The 15,957-nt window shown below is 39.6% G+C and overlaps 1 protein-coding gene across 5 annotated transcripts in view; it reads left to right on the top strand.

The window, feature by feature from the left end:
- SUGT1 (SGT1 homolog, MIS12 kinetochore complex assembly cochaperone) overlaps positions 1-15,957 on the top strand; it is a 66,152-nt gene that overhangs the window by 46,172 nt on the left and 4,023 nt on the right. For all 5 annotated transcript variants that reach the window (XM_023748101.1, XM_023748092.1, XM_023748096.1 and 2 more), the window contains 2 exons: positions 4,060-4,147; positions 9,529-9,710. In XM_023748101.1, coding sequence (XP_023603869.1) covers positions 4,060-4,147; positions 9,529-9,710 — 270 coding nt within the window. The remainder of the gene's footprint in view (positions 1-4,059; positions 4,148-9,528; positions 9,711-15,957) is intronic.

Here is a 15,957-nt window from a genome sequence, read left to right as displayed (position 1 = left end):
TTTCTGTCATCATTCTTCAAATAGGTTTCTATCCCTGCTCCTGCCTCTGCACACCCCTACTGGGGATCGAGCTCACAACCTGGCATGTGCCCTTGACCATAATCAAACCCAAAACCCCTCAGTCCGCAGGCCACTGCTCTAGCCAAGGAGCCAAACCAGGTAGGGTGTTGCTCCTCTTCTCGTCCTTCTGGTACCCCTATTATACGTATGTTGCTTTGTTTCATGTTGTCTCAAAGCTCCTTTAGGCTCTCCTCCTGCTTTCTAATTTTTTTCTCCAATTGCTATTCTGCTTGTGTGTTTTTTTCTGCCCTGTCTTCTTACTCGCTAATTCAATCCTCCGCTTCTTCTAGTCTACTATTGAAATCTTCCAATGTGTTTTTTATTGTAGCTATATCATTCTTCATTTCCTCTTGATTCTTACATAAGTTGTTGATTTTCTCATCCAGCCAGTTTAGGAACTGTATGACCCTTACTCTGAATTCTTTTTTTCGTTTCATTTAATTCCTTTTCTGGCGACTCCTTATTTTTCCTTTGGGGATTCTTTGTCTCCCCATTTTTACTCTCACTGAAGTGTCCAGGCATCGAGTTTCTCGGGGCCTGTGGCTGAAGCAACGGGCTTGGCGGAAGGGTCGTGCACTCCAAGCCTTACCAGAGTGCCCAAGCGCTGAAGTTGCACATGTGGCCTGAGGCTGAAGTGGCAGGTTGGTGGGAGGGGAGCGCACTCTGGGGCTCACAGAAGCTTGCGGCCCGAGAGGCCTGAGTTCCGGTGTCTGTGGGTCTGTAGCTACAGTAGCATGTCTTTGGCCAGAATGGCTACAGGGTCTGGGATGACGTCTGAGGCCAGTCTGGGTGGTGGTGAGGCTGGGCTTCTAGTCACAGCAGCTCTCCCCTTCAAGATGGCATGGTTTCTGAGCAAGAACAGCCACCCTGGGAATCCCTGCAGTGGTAGCAGGGGCTCCTTGTCTAGTAGCGTCCAGCCTGCCAACCCCCGAGTTTCCTGCAGGATGTAACTGTCCCTCATTCACACACACACACACAGACACACACACACACACCCTGTACACGTGCTCCCTCACTGCCATCCTGCTGGCCGCCATCTTGACTCCTCCTTAACTTATTTTTGACTAAGATTAAAATAGAATGATTTGTTAATGGTTGCAGTAAAAATATCTGAAATTGAACTGGTGGCAATTCTAGAATTATTTGCCAAAATCAAGACTTAAACTTCATTTTTAAAACATCAGAAGTGAAGTAGGTGTAAAAAAGAATTCATAGAAAATTAGTTTCCCCAACCCCCTTTTACCTTTTAAAAAGGCTACTTTAAATGGTTTATTATGTGCAGCTATTTCAGTGAATGGATTAAGTATAATTTCAAGTTCAGGTTAACGTTTCTCAGTTGAATCAGGTTGTTACTACAAGCTTTGGCTTTATAAAGGCCTCTCTGTTTGGACTGCACAATTACTCAGGGTATAGTGGCTTTCAGTAGATGCTAGTGCTAGTATGTGTTGCTCTTTGGGTAAAACAAGGAACCTTTTATAGATAGTGCTTAGCATGGAAACATGAGGTTCGAATATAGGGTGCCCTGTGGTGGAGGCTAGTTAAGGATAGTGTTTATGTATACCCTGCTTGCCAGGTCTTCATTTCCAGATGAGTCAAAAATTAAAGGAGTAAGATGGCAATTTTAAATTTTAGGATAATATTAATACCATTTTTTAGTACTACTGCTGTGTCATTGCCAGCTATTCGATTTCTGTCCCTTTTAGGTAAATATCAGCAATGACAACTTAAAATAACCAGAGTGCAATACTGTGCATGAGAAAATGTTGGTGGTATTTTACTTTATAAAAATTAATCATAGTTTATTTTAGGGAATTCTAGAGATTCTAATGAAATAATTGTTTTTATTTATGTATAATTTAAACATATATGTTAAATTAAGAATACTATAATTTTTGTCCCTTTCCCAGTGACATTTGTCTTATGTTTTCTCATTATGAAACAATTTTTTGTTACCTTTCTATGTTGCTAAAAAAAAAAATTTTGATTACGTAGAAGCCACATCCCTTCCATACCATCACTTCATGATTAAAATATTGAGGTGTGTTTCTGTGATAAGTGTTTTGTTAAGGTATTTTAAAATGCAAACTTTAAGGATTCACACACTAGAAGCAGGTTGTAGAGCGATCACCAGTAATTGCTAATTTAAATGATTCATCTCATCTAAAGGAGTCAGATAACTAAGGTATGAATAGGCTTTTCTTTTTGTTAAATTTGCCTTTTTAAAAACATGTTTTTATTGATTTTTAGAGAGAGAGGAAGGGAGAAGGATAGAGAAAAACATTGATGAAAGAGAAACATCATCTATTGGCTGCCCCCTACTGGGGATTGAACCTGCAAACCAGGCATGTGCCCTGACTTGGAATCGAGTTGGTGACCTCTTGGCTCATGGTCGACACTCAAGCATTGAGCCATACCAGCTGGGCAAGTTTTTTCTATTAATAAAAGTAATCTTTTTCTTAGGAAAAAAATGTTAGGATGTAAAATTCTAATTTGATTCTTTTTTGTTGTTGTTACTCCTCATCTGAGGATTTTTCCCCCCCACTGGTTTTTAAAGAGCGTAAGAGAGAGAGAGAGAGAGAGAGAGAGAGAGAGACAGGCAGACAGACATAGACATCAATGCGAGAGAGACACATGGATTGATTGCCTCCCACACGTGCCCCCAACTGGGCTGGGGATCGAACCTGCAACCTTAGCCAACACTTTAACCACTGATCCAAACCTCTCATGGCTCTAATTTGATTCTTTTATTGGATTCTTTTATTATTATTATTGTTATTTTAATTTAATTTGATTCTTAAACTGTTTGCATAATAATTATTACTGTTCATCATCACTATAAGTCCTGATTTTTGCTAGGCTAAAAATGAGGGTGAGGGCATTATTTGAATAAGGAAAAAGGGTAGATACAAGTGGTATGTGAGTGTATGTTAGGGTAAGTGTAGATTTTAGGGACAAGCTTTGATTAAAGAGTAAAAGATGCTTTTAGAATAATGTTGACATTTTATTTTAATAAGTGACTTTAGTTTAGCTTTCAGGAGTTGTTTATAGTCTGCCTTACACCTTTTTTCCCCATCTATATTTTTCACTGCTTTAACATAAATCCTGGTCTTGACGTAAATTGGTTTTCTCCCTACTCCCTGATGCACTGTGCCCCTTCACACCTCATGGCTCCAGTTTTAGGCTATTTCCTTTGCTTCTGGAGACCTACCCTGTCCACCATAGGAGGTACACCTTCCTCTCACAGCTCTTCACAGGTACCCTGAAACCTTACCTGTTCACATATAGGTGTGATGTCTCCTGAGCTTTTAGAACATTTATTTGCCTCTTTAGTAACTTTCATGGAAGGTCAAGAACATGTCTTAAATATTTAAAAAAATCTCTCATATCCCTGAAGACTATACCTTACTCATAGTGGGTGTTTAACAAATATTGCATGAAGGATTGTGAAAATGTTGGTATTGTATTATTTTTTATACAGTGGAATGAATTTTCTCTACTCTAAAACAGGTTAATGTATATGCAAATGTAATAATTCTTTTAGGACAGGGTTTCTTGGTGGTTGGCACTGTTCTATTTTGTGCTGGATAATTGTTTTAGGGATATTCTCTTGTATGGTCTAGCCTGCCCTACTCTCTCCTCACTAGATGTCAGTAGTACACCTTGTCCTCACCCCAGTTGTAAAGACCAACAGTGTCTCTTACATTGCCTAATGTCCCTTGTTTGTCAGTATGACTCCTGGTTGAGAACATTGCTTTAGAAGAAAAAAGCATAAGGATTTCAAGATTCTTCTTAATTGTAGTTTATAACATGTGTATGTTTTTGAAGGGCTTTTAAGTAAAAACAAATGTTTCAAAATTCTTCAAATTTAACCTTGTATAATTTAAGGAAACTATCTCAAGGACACTATTAATTCTTATAAAACTTTGATGACTTAAGAGAATTGCATTTTTTGTATCTATTTTACATTGAATGATGGATTTTATTTGGTGTTTTCTGCAGATTGAAATTAAAATGAAAAAGTCAGAGGCTGTGAGATGGGAAAAACTCGAGGGAGAAGAAGAGCCTAAGCCAAAACAGTTCGTAGCAGGTTTGTTTTCTGGCCTTGATGAGCTTTAAATTCAAATTGTGTTATATAGTTGAAATTAAATAGTAATGAGCTTTCTTTTTGTTTTCATTATTTATGTTCCCAATATAAGACACATCGAGTATCATAAGGTTGCTCTATAATGAATACAAATTGGCTCGTCTTATGAAGGTTCTGACTTCTTAAACTCTTAAGAGTACAAATGAATAGCAGCAAAAGCCTAGAGAAATTTTGAATTTATTGTTTACCTTGCAGTTTATGACATCAATTGGAGGTTGTTGTTTGTGTGTGTGTGTGTGTGTGTGTGTGTGTGTGTGTGTGTTGGCCTTTCCTATTTGTGCTTTTTTAGTTTTAAGTGGATTAGTAATTTACCGATATATTTTCTCCTCTTTCCTCTCCCTTCTTATTTATTCCTTTCTATGCTGATATTGTCAACTCTAATTTCCTGGAATTTCAGAGATTCACTGAATAAAGTATTCATTGCACTATATCAGGGGTCCTCAAACTTTTTAAACAGGGGTCCAGTTCACTGTCCCTCAGACCGTTGGAGGGCCAGACTATAGTTTAAAAAAAACTATGAACAAATTCCTATGCACACTGCACATATCTTATTTTGAAGTAAAAAAACAAAACGGGAACAAATACAATATTTGTATTTGCATGTGGCCCGCGGGCCGTAGTTTGAGGACCCCTGCACTATATTGTCTAATATAATGAATTTACTTATTTATTTATTTATAATATATTTTTATTTATTTCAGAGAGGAAGGGAGGGTGAGAGATAGATAGAAACATCAGTGATGAGAGAGAATCACTGATCAGCTGCCTCCTGCACAGCCTACACGGGGGATTGCAACCCGGTCATGTGTACTGACAGAGAATCGAACTGTGTCCTCCTGGTTTCTAGGTTGATGCTCAACCACTGAGTCATGCCGGCCGGGCTGTTTCAGTTACTTTTAGATATTTCACTGCTTTCTTCTATAACAGAAAACATATTTCCCTGTGGAACTTTTTGGAAACTCCGAGTTAGCCAACAGATCATGCATTTTTATTATTTTTTATTTTGAAATAATTCTCATACAAGTTGCAGAAATAGAGTTTCTATGTACCCTTCACCTAGCCTTCCTGGATGTTAATATTGTAACTAAGCTATAGAATAATTAGTAAAATTAGGAAACTGACACCAACAGGTAATTTTTAAGAATGAAATTTGGGGCTGGATAATTAAGAATGAAATTTCAAGTTGGTATTTAAGCTATTTAACTAAGCTTCTGCATCCCACTTTATTTGAAATACATAGTAAAATATTATGTGCTTCTCTTAGGGCTGACTCCCATGGATTTTGGGGCTGAAGTTTATACATAGCTCAAAGCATTTTTAAAAGAAACACTTTAAATGTAGTATCTCATTTAATTCTAACAATGGCCCTATATAGTAGGCAGCCTAGTATTGTTTCTCCTAGTTTACAGGCTCAGAAAGGTTAAGCAGCTTGTTTTAAGATCACCTAGTGTTTTTTATTGTCTAGGACTAAACCCAGGTCTTCAGAGTCTGGGTCTGGTTCTTCTGTTAACCTATGTTTTACTGATTGTTTTTGCATTTTCTAACAATGAAAAGTCTCTGCTGACTTGAGTATCTTTGCAGTTATTTGATATTATAGTGAACTAGAGGCCTGGTGCATGAAATTTGTGCACTCGGGAGAGTGTCCCTCAGCCCAGCCTGCGCCCTCTCGTAATCTGGGAGCCCTTGGGGGATGCCGTCAGTCGGACATCCTTAGCGCTGCCGTGGAGTTGGGAGAGGCTCCTGCCACCGCTGCTGCGCTCGCCAGCTGTGAGCCTGGCTTCTGGCTGAGCGGCCCTACCCCTGTGGGAGCGCACTGACCACCAGGGGGCAGCTCCTGTGTTAAGCGTCTGCCCCCTGGTGGTCAGTGCACATCATAGTGATTGGTCATTTGCATATTAGCCTTTTATTATCTACACTAATAAAAGAGAAACATGCAAATTGGTGTCACTCTGCTACCCTTCCCATTGGCTAATCAGGGCGATATGCAAATTAACTGCCAGCCAAGATGGCGGCCGGCAGCCAGGCAGCTTGAAGCGAACATGAGGCTTGCTTGCTTCAGTGACGGAGGACTCCAACGTTCCCAGCCTGCCGCTGCTGGCCTCTGAGCTTGCAGTTTGAAACATTGTTACAAATATAGAAGCTAAACAAAACCCCGGAAACCTGCTTTCAGCCAGCTGGGATCTCAGAGCTGGAGTAGAAACAGTGTTTTGATTATAGAACCCAAACAAACCAGATACCTGCTTTCAGCAGCCGAGGCCTAAGAGCTGGAGCCAAGCCTCAGAGCTAAAGCTGGCCCAGAATAAAAAAGAAAAAAGAAAAAAAGGAACGGTTGGGAGCTTCAGTCACCCGCCAGCCTGAAAACAGCCATCATCCCCTCATCCAGGCTGGCCAGGCACCCCAGTGGGGACCCCCACCCTGAAGGGGGGTGTGACCAGATGCAAACAGCCATCATCCTCTCATCCAGGCTGGCCAGGCACCCCAGTGGGGACCCCCACCCTGATCCAGGACATCCTTCAGGGCAAACCAGCCGGCCCCCACCCGTGTACCAGGCCTCTATCCTATATAGTAAAAGGGTAATATGCCTCCCAGCACCAGGATCAGCGTGACAGGGGGCAGCGCCCAAACCCCCTGATCGCCCTGCGGCTCTGTGTGTGACAGGGGGCGGGGCCACAACCTCCGTATCCGCCCTGCTCTGTGTGTGACAGGGTGCGGCACCCCAACCCCCACCCCCACCCCCACGGGCCCTGCTCTGTGTGTGACGGGGTAGAGCCAAACCTCCCCATCGGCCCTGCCCTGAGTGTGACAGGGTGCGGCGCCCCAACCCCCTGATCCGCCCTGCTCTGTGTGTGACAGGGGGTGGTTCCCCAACTCCCCTATCGGCCCTACTCTGTGAGTGACAGCGGGGAGCTCCCCAACCCCCTGATCGACCCTGCTCTGTGCTTGACGGTACGGAGCCCCAACCCCCCTGATGGGCCCTGCTCTGTGAGTGACAGGGGGCAGCACCCCAACCCCCTGATTGGCCCTGCTCTGTGAGTGACAGGGGGCAGCGCCCCAACCCCCTGATTGGCCCTGCTCTGTGGGTGACAGGGGTGGCGCTGCAACCTTCCCATTGACCCTGCCTTGAGTGTGACGGGGGGCGGTGCCCCAACCCCCCCAATCGGCCCTACCCTGAGTGTGACTGAGGGGTGGCATCGCAAACCTCCCGATCCGCCCTGCTCTGTGCATGACAGGGGGCGGCACCCCAACTCCCCAATCGGCCCTGCTCTGAGCCCGACCAGGGCTGCACCTAGGGGTTGGGCCTGCCCTCTGCCACCCGGGAGCAGGCCTAAGCCAGCAGGTCGTTATCTCCTGAGGGGTCCCAGACTGCGAGAGGGCACAGGCCGGGCTGAAGGACCCTCCCTCCCTCACCGAATGCACAAATTTTTGTGCACCAGGCCTCTAGTACAGGATAAGCAAGGAAGTTAGGTTACTCTCAGTAATTCATCTACTACCTACAAATGTTAAAATTTTTCTGAGTTCAACTATAAAGGTTTTTTTAATTTTACAAACTTTTCTAAACTAAATGCTTTGCATATTCATAAAGATGCTATTCCTCCTGTCCTGTTATATTTTTGTAAGGAATTAATATGCTTGTCAGACTCCTGTGTACTGCAAGCTGCAGACTGCAAATAAGGGCACATTGCTTAACCTATCTGGGGAGTGGCAATTCGAACCTGTGTTCCCATCTTTCTGGGAAGTCTGCATCAGGATGAATTTAATCCATGTTTCCTAGGCTCTTAATTTTCATGGCAAGTTAAAATTTTTCTTTGGCTACTAGTGATAATGTACAGAGATGGAAGAGATTACTAGTAGAGGAAGGTCGGTAGTGTGTGAAAAATAGTATGCTTGCCCTGAATAAAACTGTGTGGTGTGTTATAGTTTTGTTTTGTTTCGAGGCAAGGATAGGCAGGGAGAAAGTTGGTTTACCAGTGAAGAGAAAGGATGGAAAAACAGAATGAACAATTAGTAGTTTTCTCATTTATTTTGAGGAAGGGGATGTAGAGAGGCAGTAGTGGAAGAAGGACATTTAGATTAGTATTAATGTGTTCTAATATATTGATAGGAAATCTTTGAATCAGTTTTTTTTAAATCTCTGTGTTGCATTGTCCAATATAGTAGCTGCTAGCCACATGTACCTATTGAGCACTTGAAATATGACTAGCCTGATTTGAGATGTGCTCTCAGTATAACATACATACTAAATTTTGAAGACTTAGTATGAAAAAAAAAGAAATAAATACCGTAATGTTTTTATTTTATGTTGAAATGATACTATTTTGTATATATTAGGTTAAATAAATATATTATTTAAATGCATTTCACCTGATTCTTTCTACTGAGGTGGCTACTAGAAATTTTTAAATTATTTATGTGGCTCACATATGTGGCTTGCATTATATTTCCATTGGACAATGAACAGAACTGCTCTTATAGCTACTGGGTAGGTTAGTTACTTTTAAATTATTTGTGTGCCAAGATCTTGATTCCTTTGGTCTTTGGGGCAGCCTTGACAGTGTCCTGAGTCCCTGGGCTGGTATCTGTCTGCCTGCAAGCAGCCTCCATTTATCCCAGGGTGCCCTCCCCCTGGCTCACAACAGTAAAAAAAAATACTGTTATTTGCTATGTGTGCATAGTGTGGGCATTGAACTCTAGGTCATCCCATATAGTATTTTTTAATATTATGGACCTGATTCTTATTATCTCCTATTGAAGTATTCTGATATTTTTAATGTGGGGAGAGAATGGATGAATTAACTCACTGCCGAATAGGATGGATAATTATTTACATTTGCAGTTTATTTCTACTCTGGAAGATATATAAGTATGTTAGGAAAGGTCACATTTTTAACATTAAAATCGTGTCTATAAGAGAAATTTCTGAATGAAGCAACTTAAAAAACACATTAATTTTATAATTGTACTATCTTTGCAACTTTTCTGTAAATATAAAAAAGTTTCTATATACTTTTCACTTAGTTTCCCCTATGATTAACATGAAGAATCTGTTCTTCATCTAATTTTGCATAATGTATCAAAAGTTTACGTTTTATGGAACTATTTTGGTCAAAAGAGATTGCTGTATTTTACATTATGTTGATTCAGTTTTTAGAAGTGTAAATTTAATTATTGATGTCTATCAGAAAGATACTTACTTCAAACATTAAGTTCAGTGAAATTCAATCACCTATTATTTGCTAAGGTGTTCTTTACACCATGGTAACAAAGTTTACATATTCTTGGCATAATCAACACATGTTAATTAATCACTTCTTTTTACTCTGTAGATGTAAAGAACCTATATCCATCATCATCTCTTTATACAAGAAATTGGGATAAATTGGTTGGAGAAATCAAGGAAGAAGAAAAGAATGAGAAATTGGAGGGAGATGCAGCTTTAAACAAATTATTTCAGCAGATCTATTCAGATGGTTCTGATGAAGTGAAACGTGCCATGAACAAATCATTTGTAAGAATATAAACTTTAAAAGTATATATTGTGGTAGTAAATTTCAGAAATTTAAAAAGAATAAGATCAAAATTTGAGTCCAAATTGCATGTTGGGAGATCTTTTTGAGTAAGCTTTGTCTGGACATTTCTTCTTGCTCTAAACTTAGAATAATAACTGACGACGAAGTCAGAACTGGTGGAGGAGATAAGAAACAAGTGGTTTACACCAAATATTTTTTATCATTGAGTTAGAACTGGAAAGGCTTAAGAAATATCAAGGTTATAGTGGGTGATACAGAGTTATTCTAGTTAGATTTATCAGAATAGCTGAATGAGCTTCCATTGTTTACCTTACAGCAGTTCTCAACCTGTGGGTCGCGAACAATGAAAATACATCCTGCATATCAGATATTTACATTACGATTCATAACAGTAACAAAATTACAGTTATGAAGTAGCAACGAAAATAATTTTATGGTTGAGGGTCACCACAACATGAGGAACTGTATTTAAAGGGTGGCGGCATTAGGAAGGTTGAGAACCACTGGATAGTCTCAATGTCAGAGATGAAAAATACAGAAGGGAAACTTCCAGAACAGTGTTTGGCAAGTGAAAGTGCATATTATTATTCATTGGTTTTTTAATAATTTCTCTATTGATTAAGAAAATCCAGATTTTGCCAGGGCAGCATAAATGTTGTCTGAATTAGGCCTCAAGTTCTGAGATCTCAATGACAAGTCGTCACTGTAGAATTATATAGATTTTTTGCTTGAAGATGTAATCATTTGATTTTTACCAGTAGCATTGAAAATGTAACACACTTTTTTTTAATCCTCACTGAGGATATGCTTATTGATTTTTTTTTTTTAGAGAGAGAGGGAAGGGGGTGTAGGGAAAGAGAGAGAAGAAAGAAACATGGATGTGAGAGAGAAACATCGATCCATCGCCTCCCGTAGGTGCCCTGGAATGGAATCCATAGTCTTTTGGTGTAGGGGGTGATGCCTCCAACCAACTGAGTTACTTGGCAGGGCTGTAACTCTCTTCTTTTAAGGCATTTATATTTACAGTAAATGTTAAAATTAACATTTACTAATATTTAGTTAATCAGTGTGTTTGAGGTTTAGATACTCCACATAAATTACTATGTGGTAACTAGTCATGATTGTGCTTTTCACTGTTGACTTAAAAAATTTTTGTTTTAATTAGACTTTATTTTGAAATAGTTGTAAATTCACATGAGTTGTAAGAAATGAGGAATACTCCTTATATCCTTTAGTTTCCCTCAATTGAAACATTTTACAAAATTGTAGTACAACATTACAACCAGGATATTGACAGTTAAAGTACAGAACATTTCAATTGCCACAGGATCCCTCCTTATCATTTTATAGCCATGCTCACTTTGCTCCCACTCCTACCCCTTAATCCTTGACAACCACTAATCTGGCAAGTCTTTGTCAGATAGGTAATTCGCAGATATTTCTCACAGCCTGTAGCTTGTCTTTTCATTTTTAAAAAAATATTTTTTTTTATTGATTTCAGAGAGGATGGGAGAGGGAGAGAGAGATAGAAACATCAGTGATGAGAGGGTCATTGATTGGCCACCTCCTGCATACCCCACACTGGAGATCTAGCAGGCAACCGGCTCATGTGCCTTGACTGGGAATTGAACTGTGACCTCCTGGTTCATAGGTTGATGCTCAACCAGAGTCAGGTTGTCTGGGCCATTTTTAAAAAAATATATATTTTATTGATTTTTTTACAGAGAGGAAGGGAGAGGGTTAGAGAGTCAGAAACATCGATGAGAGAGAAACATCGATCAGCTGCCTCCTGCACACCCCCTACTGGGGATGTGCCCACAACCAAGGTACATGCCCTTGACCGGAATCGAACCTGGGACCCCTCAGTCCACAGGCCGACGCTCTATCCACTGAGCCAAACCAGTTAGGGCTGGGCCACTTTTTTAATGTTCTTTGCAAAGCCAAAGTATTTCATTTGATGAAGTTTAATTTATCAATTTTTTCCTTTGTGGATCATACTTTTAGTGTCAAATCTAGTATTTCTTAGTCCTGGATCGCAAAGATATTTTTCCCACATTTTTAAAAAATAAAAGTTTTGTAGTTTTACGTATTACATTTAAGTCCATATCCATTTTGACTTAAAGTGTGAGACAATGGTTAAGGGTTTTTGTTTGTTTGTTTGTTTTAGCCTGTTTATATTCTATTACTCTACTTGTTGAAAAGATTGTCTTTCCTCCATTAAATTTCTTTTCGCCTTTCTCAAAAATCAGTTGAGCATTTTGTGTGAGTCTATTTCTGGGTTCTCTGTTCCATTGATCTACATGTCTCTCCCTTTGTTAATACCACAGTCTTGATTACTATAACTATATAAGTCTTGAAATTGGGCAGATTTATTCCTCCTACTTTATTCTTCATTTTTAAATTGTTTTATCCTAGTTCCTTTGCCTTTCCATATACATTTTAGAATATTTTGTTTATATGTACAAAAAATCCTGTTAGGAATTGCATTGAACTGTATATCAATTTGGAGAGATTGACATCTTTACTGTGTTGAATTTTCTAACCCATTTATTTAGCTTTTCTCTGATTCCTTTCATCAGCATTGTGCAGTTTTCAGCATATAAATCCAGTACATGTTTTGGTAGATGTGCCTAAGTATTTAATTCTTTTTTTGAGTGATTATAAATAGTATTATATTTGATACTGGTTTGTTGTTCATATCTATAAATACAGTTGTGTTTTTTAAAAATGTTTGCTTTACATTCTGTGAATTTGTTGAACTTAGTAGTTTTAGGAGATTTTTTCGTAGATTTCTTTTGATCTAAGAAGAATAGATTCCTTCTGTTTTCTGTATCATATTGTTTTCAAATATGGACTGTTTTATTTTTTCCTTTTATCTTCTTTTCTTGATATATTGCCCTGGCTGGAACTTCTAGCACTGTGTTGAATAAGAGTGGACATCCCCATTTTCAGTCTTTCACTATTAAGTATGTTGTACATATTTTATAGATGCTCAACCAAGGTGAAGTTCTGCTCTATTCCTATTTTTTACTGAGCTTTTATATCATGAACAAATTGACTTGTTGAATGCTTTTTCTGCATTGATCAATATAATAATGTGATTTTTTTTTAGCTTTATATGATTAATATGATTGATTTCTATTGTTGAACTAGCCTTGCAGCCCTGGAATAAACCCCACTTTGTCATAGTGTAGAATTCTTGTTATATATTGCTCAAATCTATTTTCAAATACTTTGTTAATAATTTTTGTGTCTGTATTCATGAGGGAATTGGTCTGTAGTAGTCTCTCTTTTTTTTTTTGTACTTTGTCTGGTTTTGGTGTCAGGGTAATACTAACTTTAAAAGAGGATTGGGAAGTGCTTCATCTCCTACTTTTTTATGGAAGAGCTTGGGTAGAATTGGGGTTCATTATTCTTTAAACACCTTTAAACCATTGAAATCATCTGAGCCTGTTCATTTCTTTTGAGGGGATTTAAAATTGTTATTTTAGCCCAGCCAGTGTGGTTCAGTGGTTGTGCATTGACCCATGAACCGGGAGGTCACGGCTCTTTTCTCTGCCAGGGCACATGCCCCAGTTGCAGGCTCAATCCCTAGTAGGGGGCATGCAGGAGGCAGCCAGTCAATGATTCTCTCTCATCATTGATGTTTCATCCCTCTCTCCCTCTCCCTTCCTTTCTCTGAAATCAATAAAAACATATTTTTAAAAAAATTATGATTTTAAATATCATAATAGCATATAGGACTATTCAGATTATCTGTTTCATATTGAGTGACTGTGGTAGTTTGTGTTTTTGAGGAATTGGTCTATTTTGTGTAAGTTTTTAGTATTGGTAGTATTCCCTTGTTACCCTTTTGATGTCTGCAGGATCTCTGTGGTGATATTCTATTTCATTCCTATAATGGTAATTTGTGTCCTTTCTCTCTCTCTCTCTCTCTCTTTCTCTCTCTCTCTCTCTCTCTCTCTCTCTCCCTTTATCAGTCTTGCTAGAGGTTTGTCAACGTTGATTTTTTTTTCAAAGAATCAGCTCTTTGTTGATGTTTAAAAACTTGTTTGCTATTTTTTTCTAAGTTTTATTAATTTCTGTTCTTTGTTATTTTCCTCCTCCTGCTTGCTTTGGGTTTATTTTGCCCCCACCCCCTTTTTTCCCCTGGGTTCTTCATATGTGAGCTTAGATTGTTGGTTTGACTCTTTTTTCTCTTTTCTGTTTGTTGTGTGGGTTTATATAATAAACTCTAGAGGCCCGGTGCATGAATTTGTGCATGGGTGGGGTCCAGCTGGCACACCCTGATTGGGGCTGATCAGGCTGGGCCAGCAGGGGGGAGAGGATATAGGAGGTTGGCTGGCCCGCCCTGCCCCAGATCGGGGGAGGGGCTGGGGGCGGTTGGCCAGCTAGCCCCGCCCCCTGGTCGAACTCCAGTGGAACTCCCAGTGGAGAGGTCAATTTGCATATTAGCCTTTTATTATATAGGATTTCTTAGCAGGGTTTTAGCTGACACCCACAGTTTTTGATTGTTATATTTTCATTTTTATTCAGTTCAGGATGTATTTTGATTTCAGTTGAGACTTCTTTGTCTCATAGATTGTTCAGAGGTATGTTGTTTAGTTTCCATTGATTGGAGAATTTCCTGTTGTCTTTCTATTGCTAATTTCTAATTATTTCATTGTGGTTTGAGAATGTGTGCCATATAAATTACATACTTTTAAATTTGTTGATGTTTGTTTTATTGATGTTGTGGCGTTCACTGTGATGTTCGCTGCGCCAACTAGCGGTGGGGTATCTGAAGCTGGCTCGTAACCCGAATTTTAGCTCGCAACTCAAAGCAAAAAATCAGCTGAGAGACGGCTCGTATCTCGAAAAACTCGTTAGGCAGGACAATCGTAAGTCAAGGCCCCACTGTACATATGTCTCCTTTTTCCCCCATTGACCTTCCCCCGGCTTCCCTTATCCCCTGGCACATTCCTTCCCCCTCTTCCCCCGCCTCAAGTCTTGTGTCCATTGGTTATGCTTACATGCATTCATACAAGTCCTTTGGTTGATCTCTCCCCCTTACCCCCACTCTCTCCTACCTTCCCTCTGAGGTTTGAGCATCTGATCGATGCTTCTCTGTCTCTGGATCTGTTTTTGTTCATCCATTTATGTTGTTTATTATATTCCACAAATGAGTGAGATCATGTGATATTTATCTTACTCTGACTTATTTCACTTAGCATAATGCTCTCCAGGTCCATCCATGCTGTTGCAAATGGTTAGAGTTCTTTCTTTTTTACAGCAGCATAGTATGTCATTGTGTAGATGTACTACAGTTTTTTAATCCACTCAACTGCTGATGGGCACTTAGGCTGTTTCCAAATCTTGGCTATTGTAAATTGCGCTGCTATGAATATAGGGGTGCATATATCCTTTCTGATTGGTGTTTCTGATTTCTTGGGATATATTCCTAGAAGTGGGATCACAGGGTCAAATGGGAGTTCCATTTTTAGTTTGAGGAAACTCCATACTGTTTTCCACAGTGGCTGCACCAGTCTGCATTCCCTTCAGCAGTGCACGAGGGTTCCTTTTTCTCCACATCCTCGCCAGCACTTATAATTTGTTGGTTTGTTGATGACAGCCATTCTGACAGGTGTGAGATGGTACCTCATTGTCGTTTTGATTTGCATCACTCAGATGATTAGTGACTTTGAGCATGTTCTCATATGTCTCTTGGCCTTCCTTATGTCCTCTTTCAAAAAGTATCTATTTAGGTCCGTTGCCCATTTTTTGATTAGGTTGTTTATCTTTCTTTTGTTAAGTTGTATGAGTTCCCTGTAAATGTTGGACATTAAACCCTTATCAGAGATAACATTGGCAAATATGTTCTCCCATGCAGTGGGCTTTCTTGTTGTTTTGTGGATGGTTTCTTTTGCTGTGCAGAGCTTTTTATTTTGATGTAGTCCCATTTCTTTATTTTCTCTTTAGTTTCCATTGCCCTAGGACAGTGGTCGGCAAACTCATTAGTCAACTGAGCCAAATATCAACAGTACAGCGATTGAAATTTCTTTTGAGAGCCAAATTTTTTAAACTTTAAACTATATAGGTAAGTACATTGTTATTAACTTAATTAGGGTACTCCTAAGCTGGCCTTGCTAAAAACATCCTCCATCTGAGGGGTTGACCTCCAGCGACGTACCCCCACTTCTTCTAATCCCACTTCTTCAAAATAGACACGCCCAGGCCGAAAACTGA

Source organism: Myotis lucifugus, unplaced genomic scaffold (assembly GCF_000147115.1).
Source record: "Myotis lucifugus unplaced genomic scaffold, Myoluc2.0 scaffold_7, whole genome shotgun sequence".
Taxonomy (NCBI): domain Eukaryota; kingdom Metazoa; phylum Chordata; class Mammalia; order Chiroptera; family Vespertilionidae; genus Myotis; species Myotis lucifugus.
Note: the sequence above shows the minus strand (reverse complement) of the source record. Positions and strands in the feature narration are given on the sequence as shown.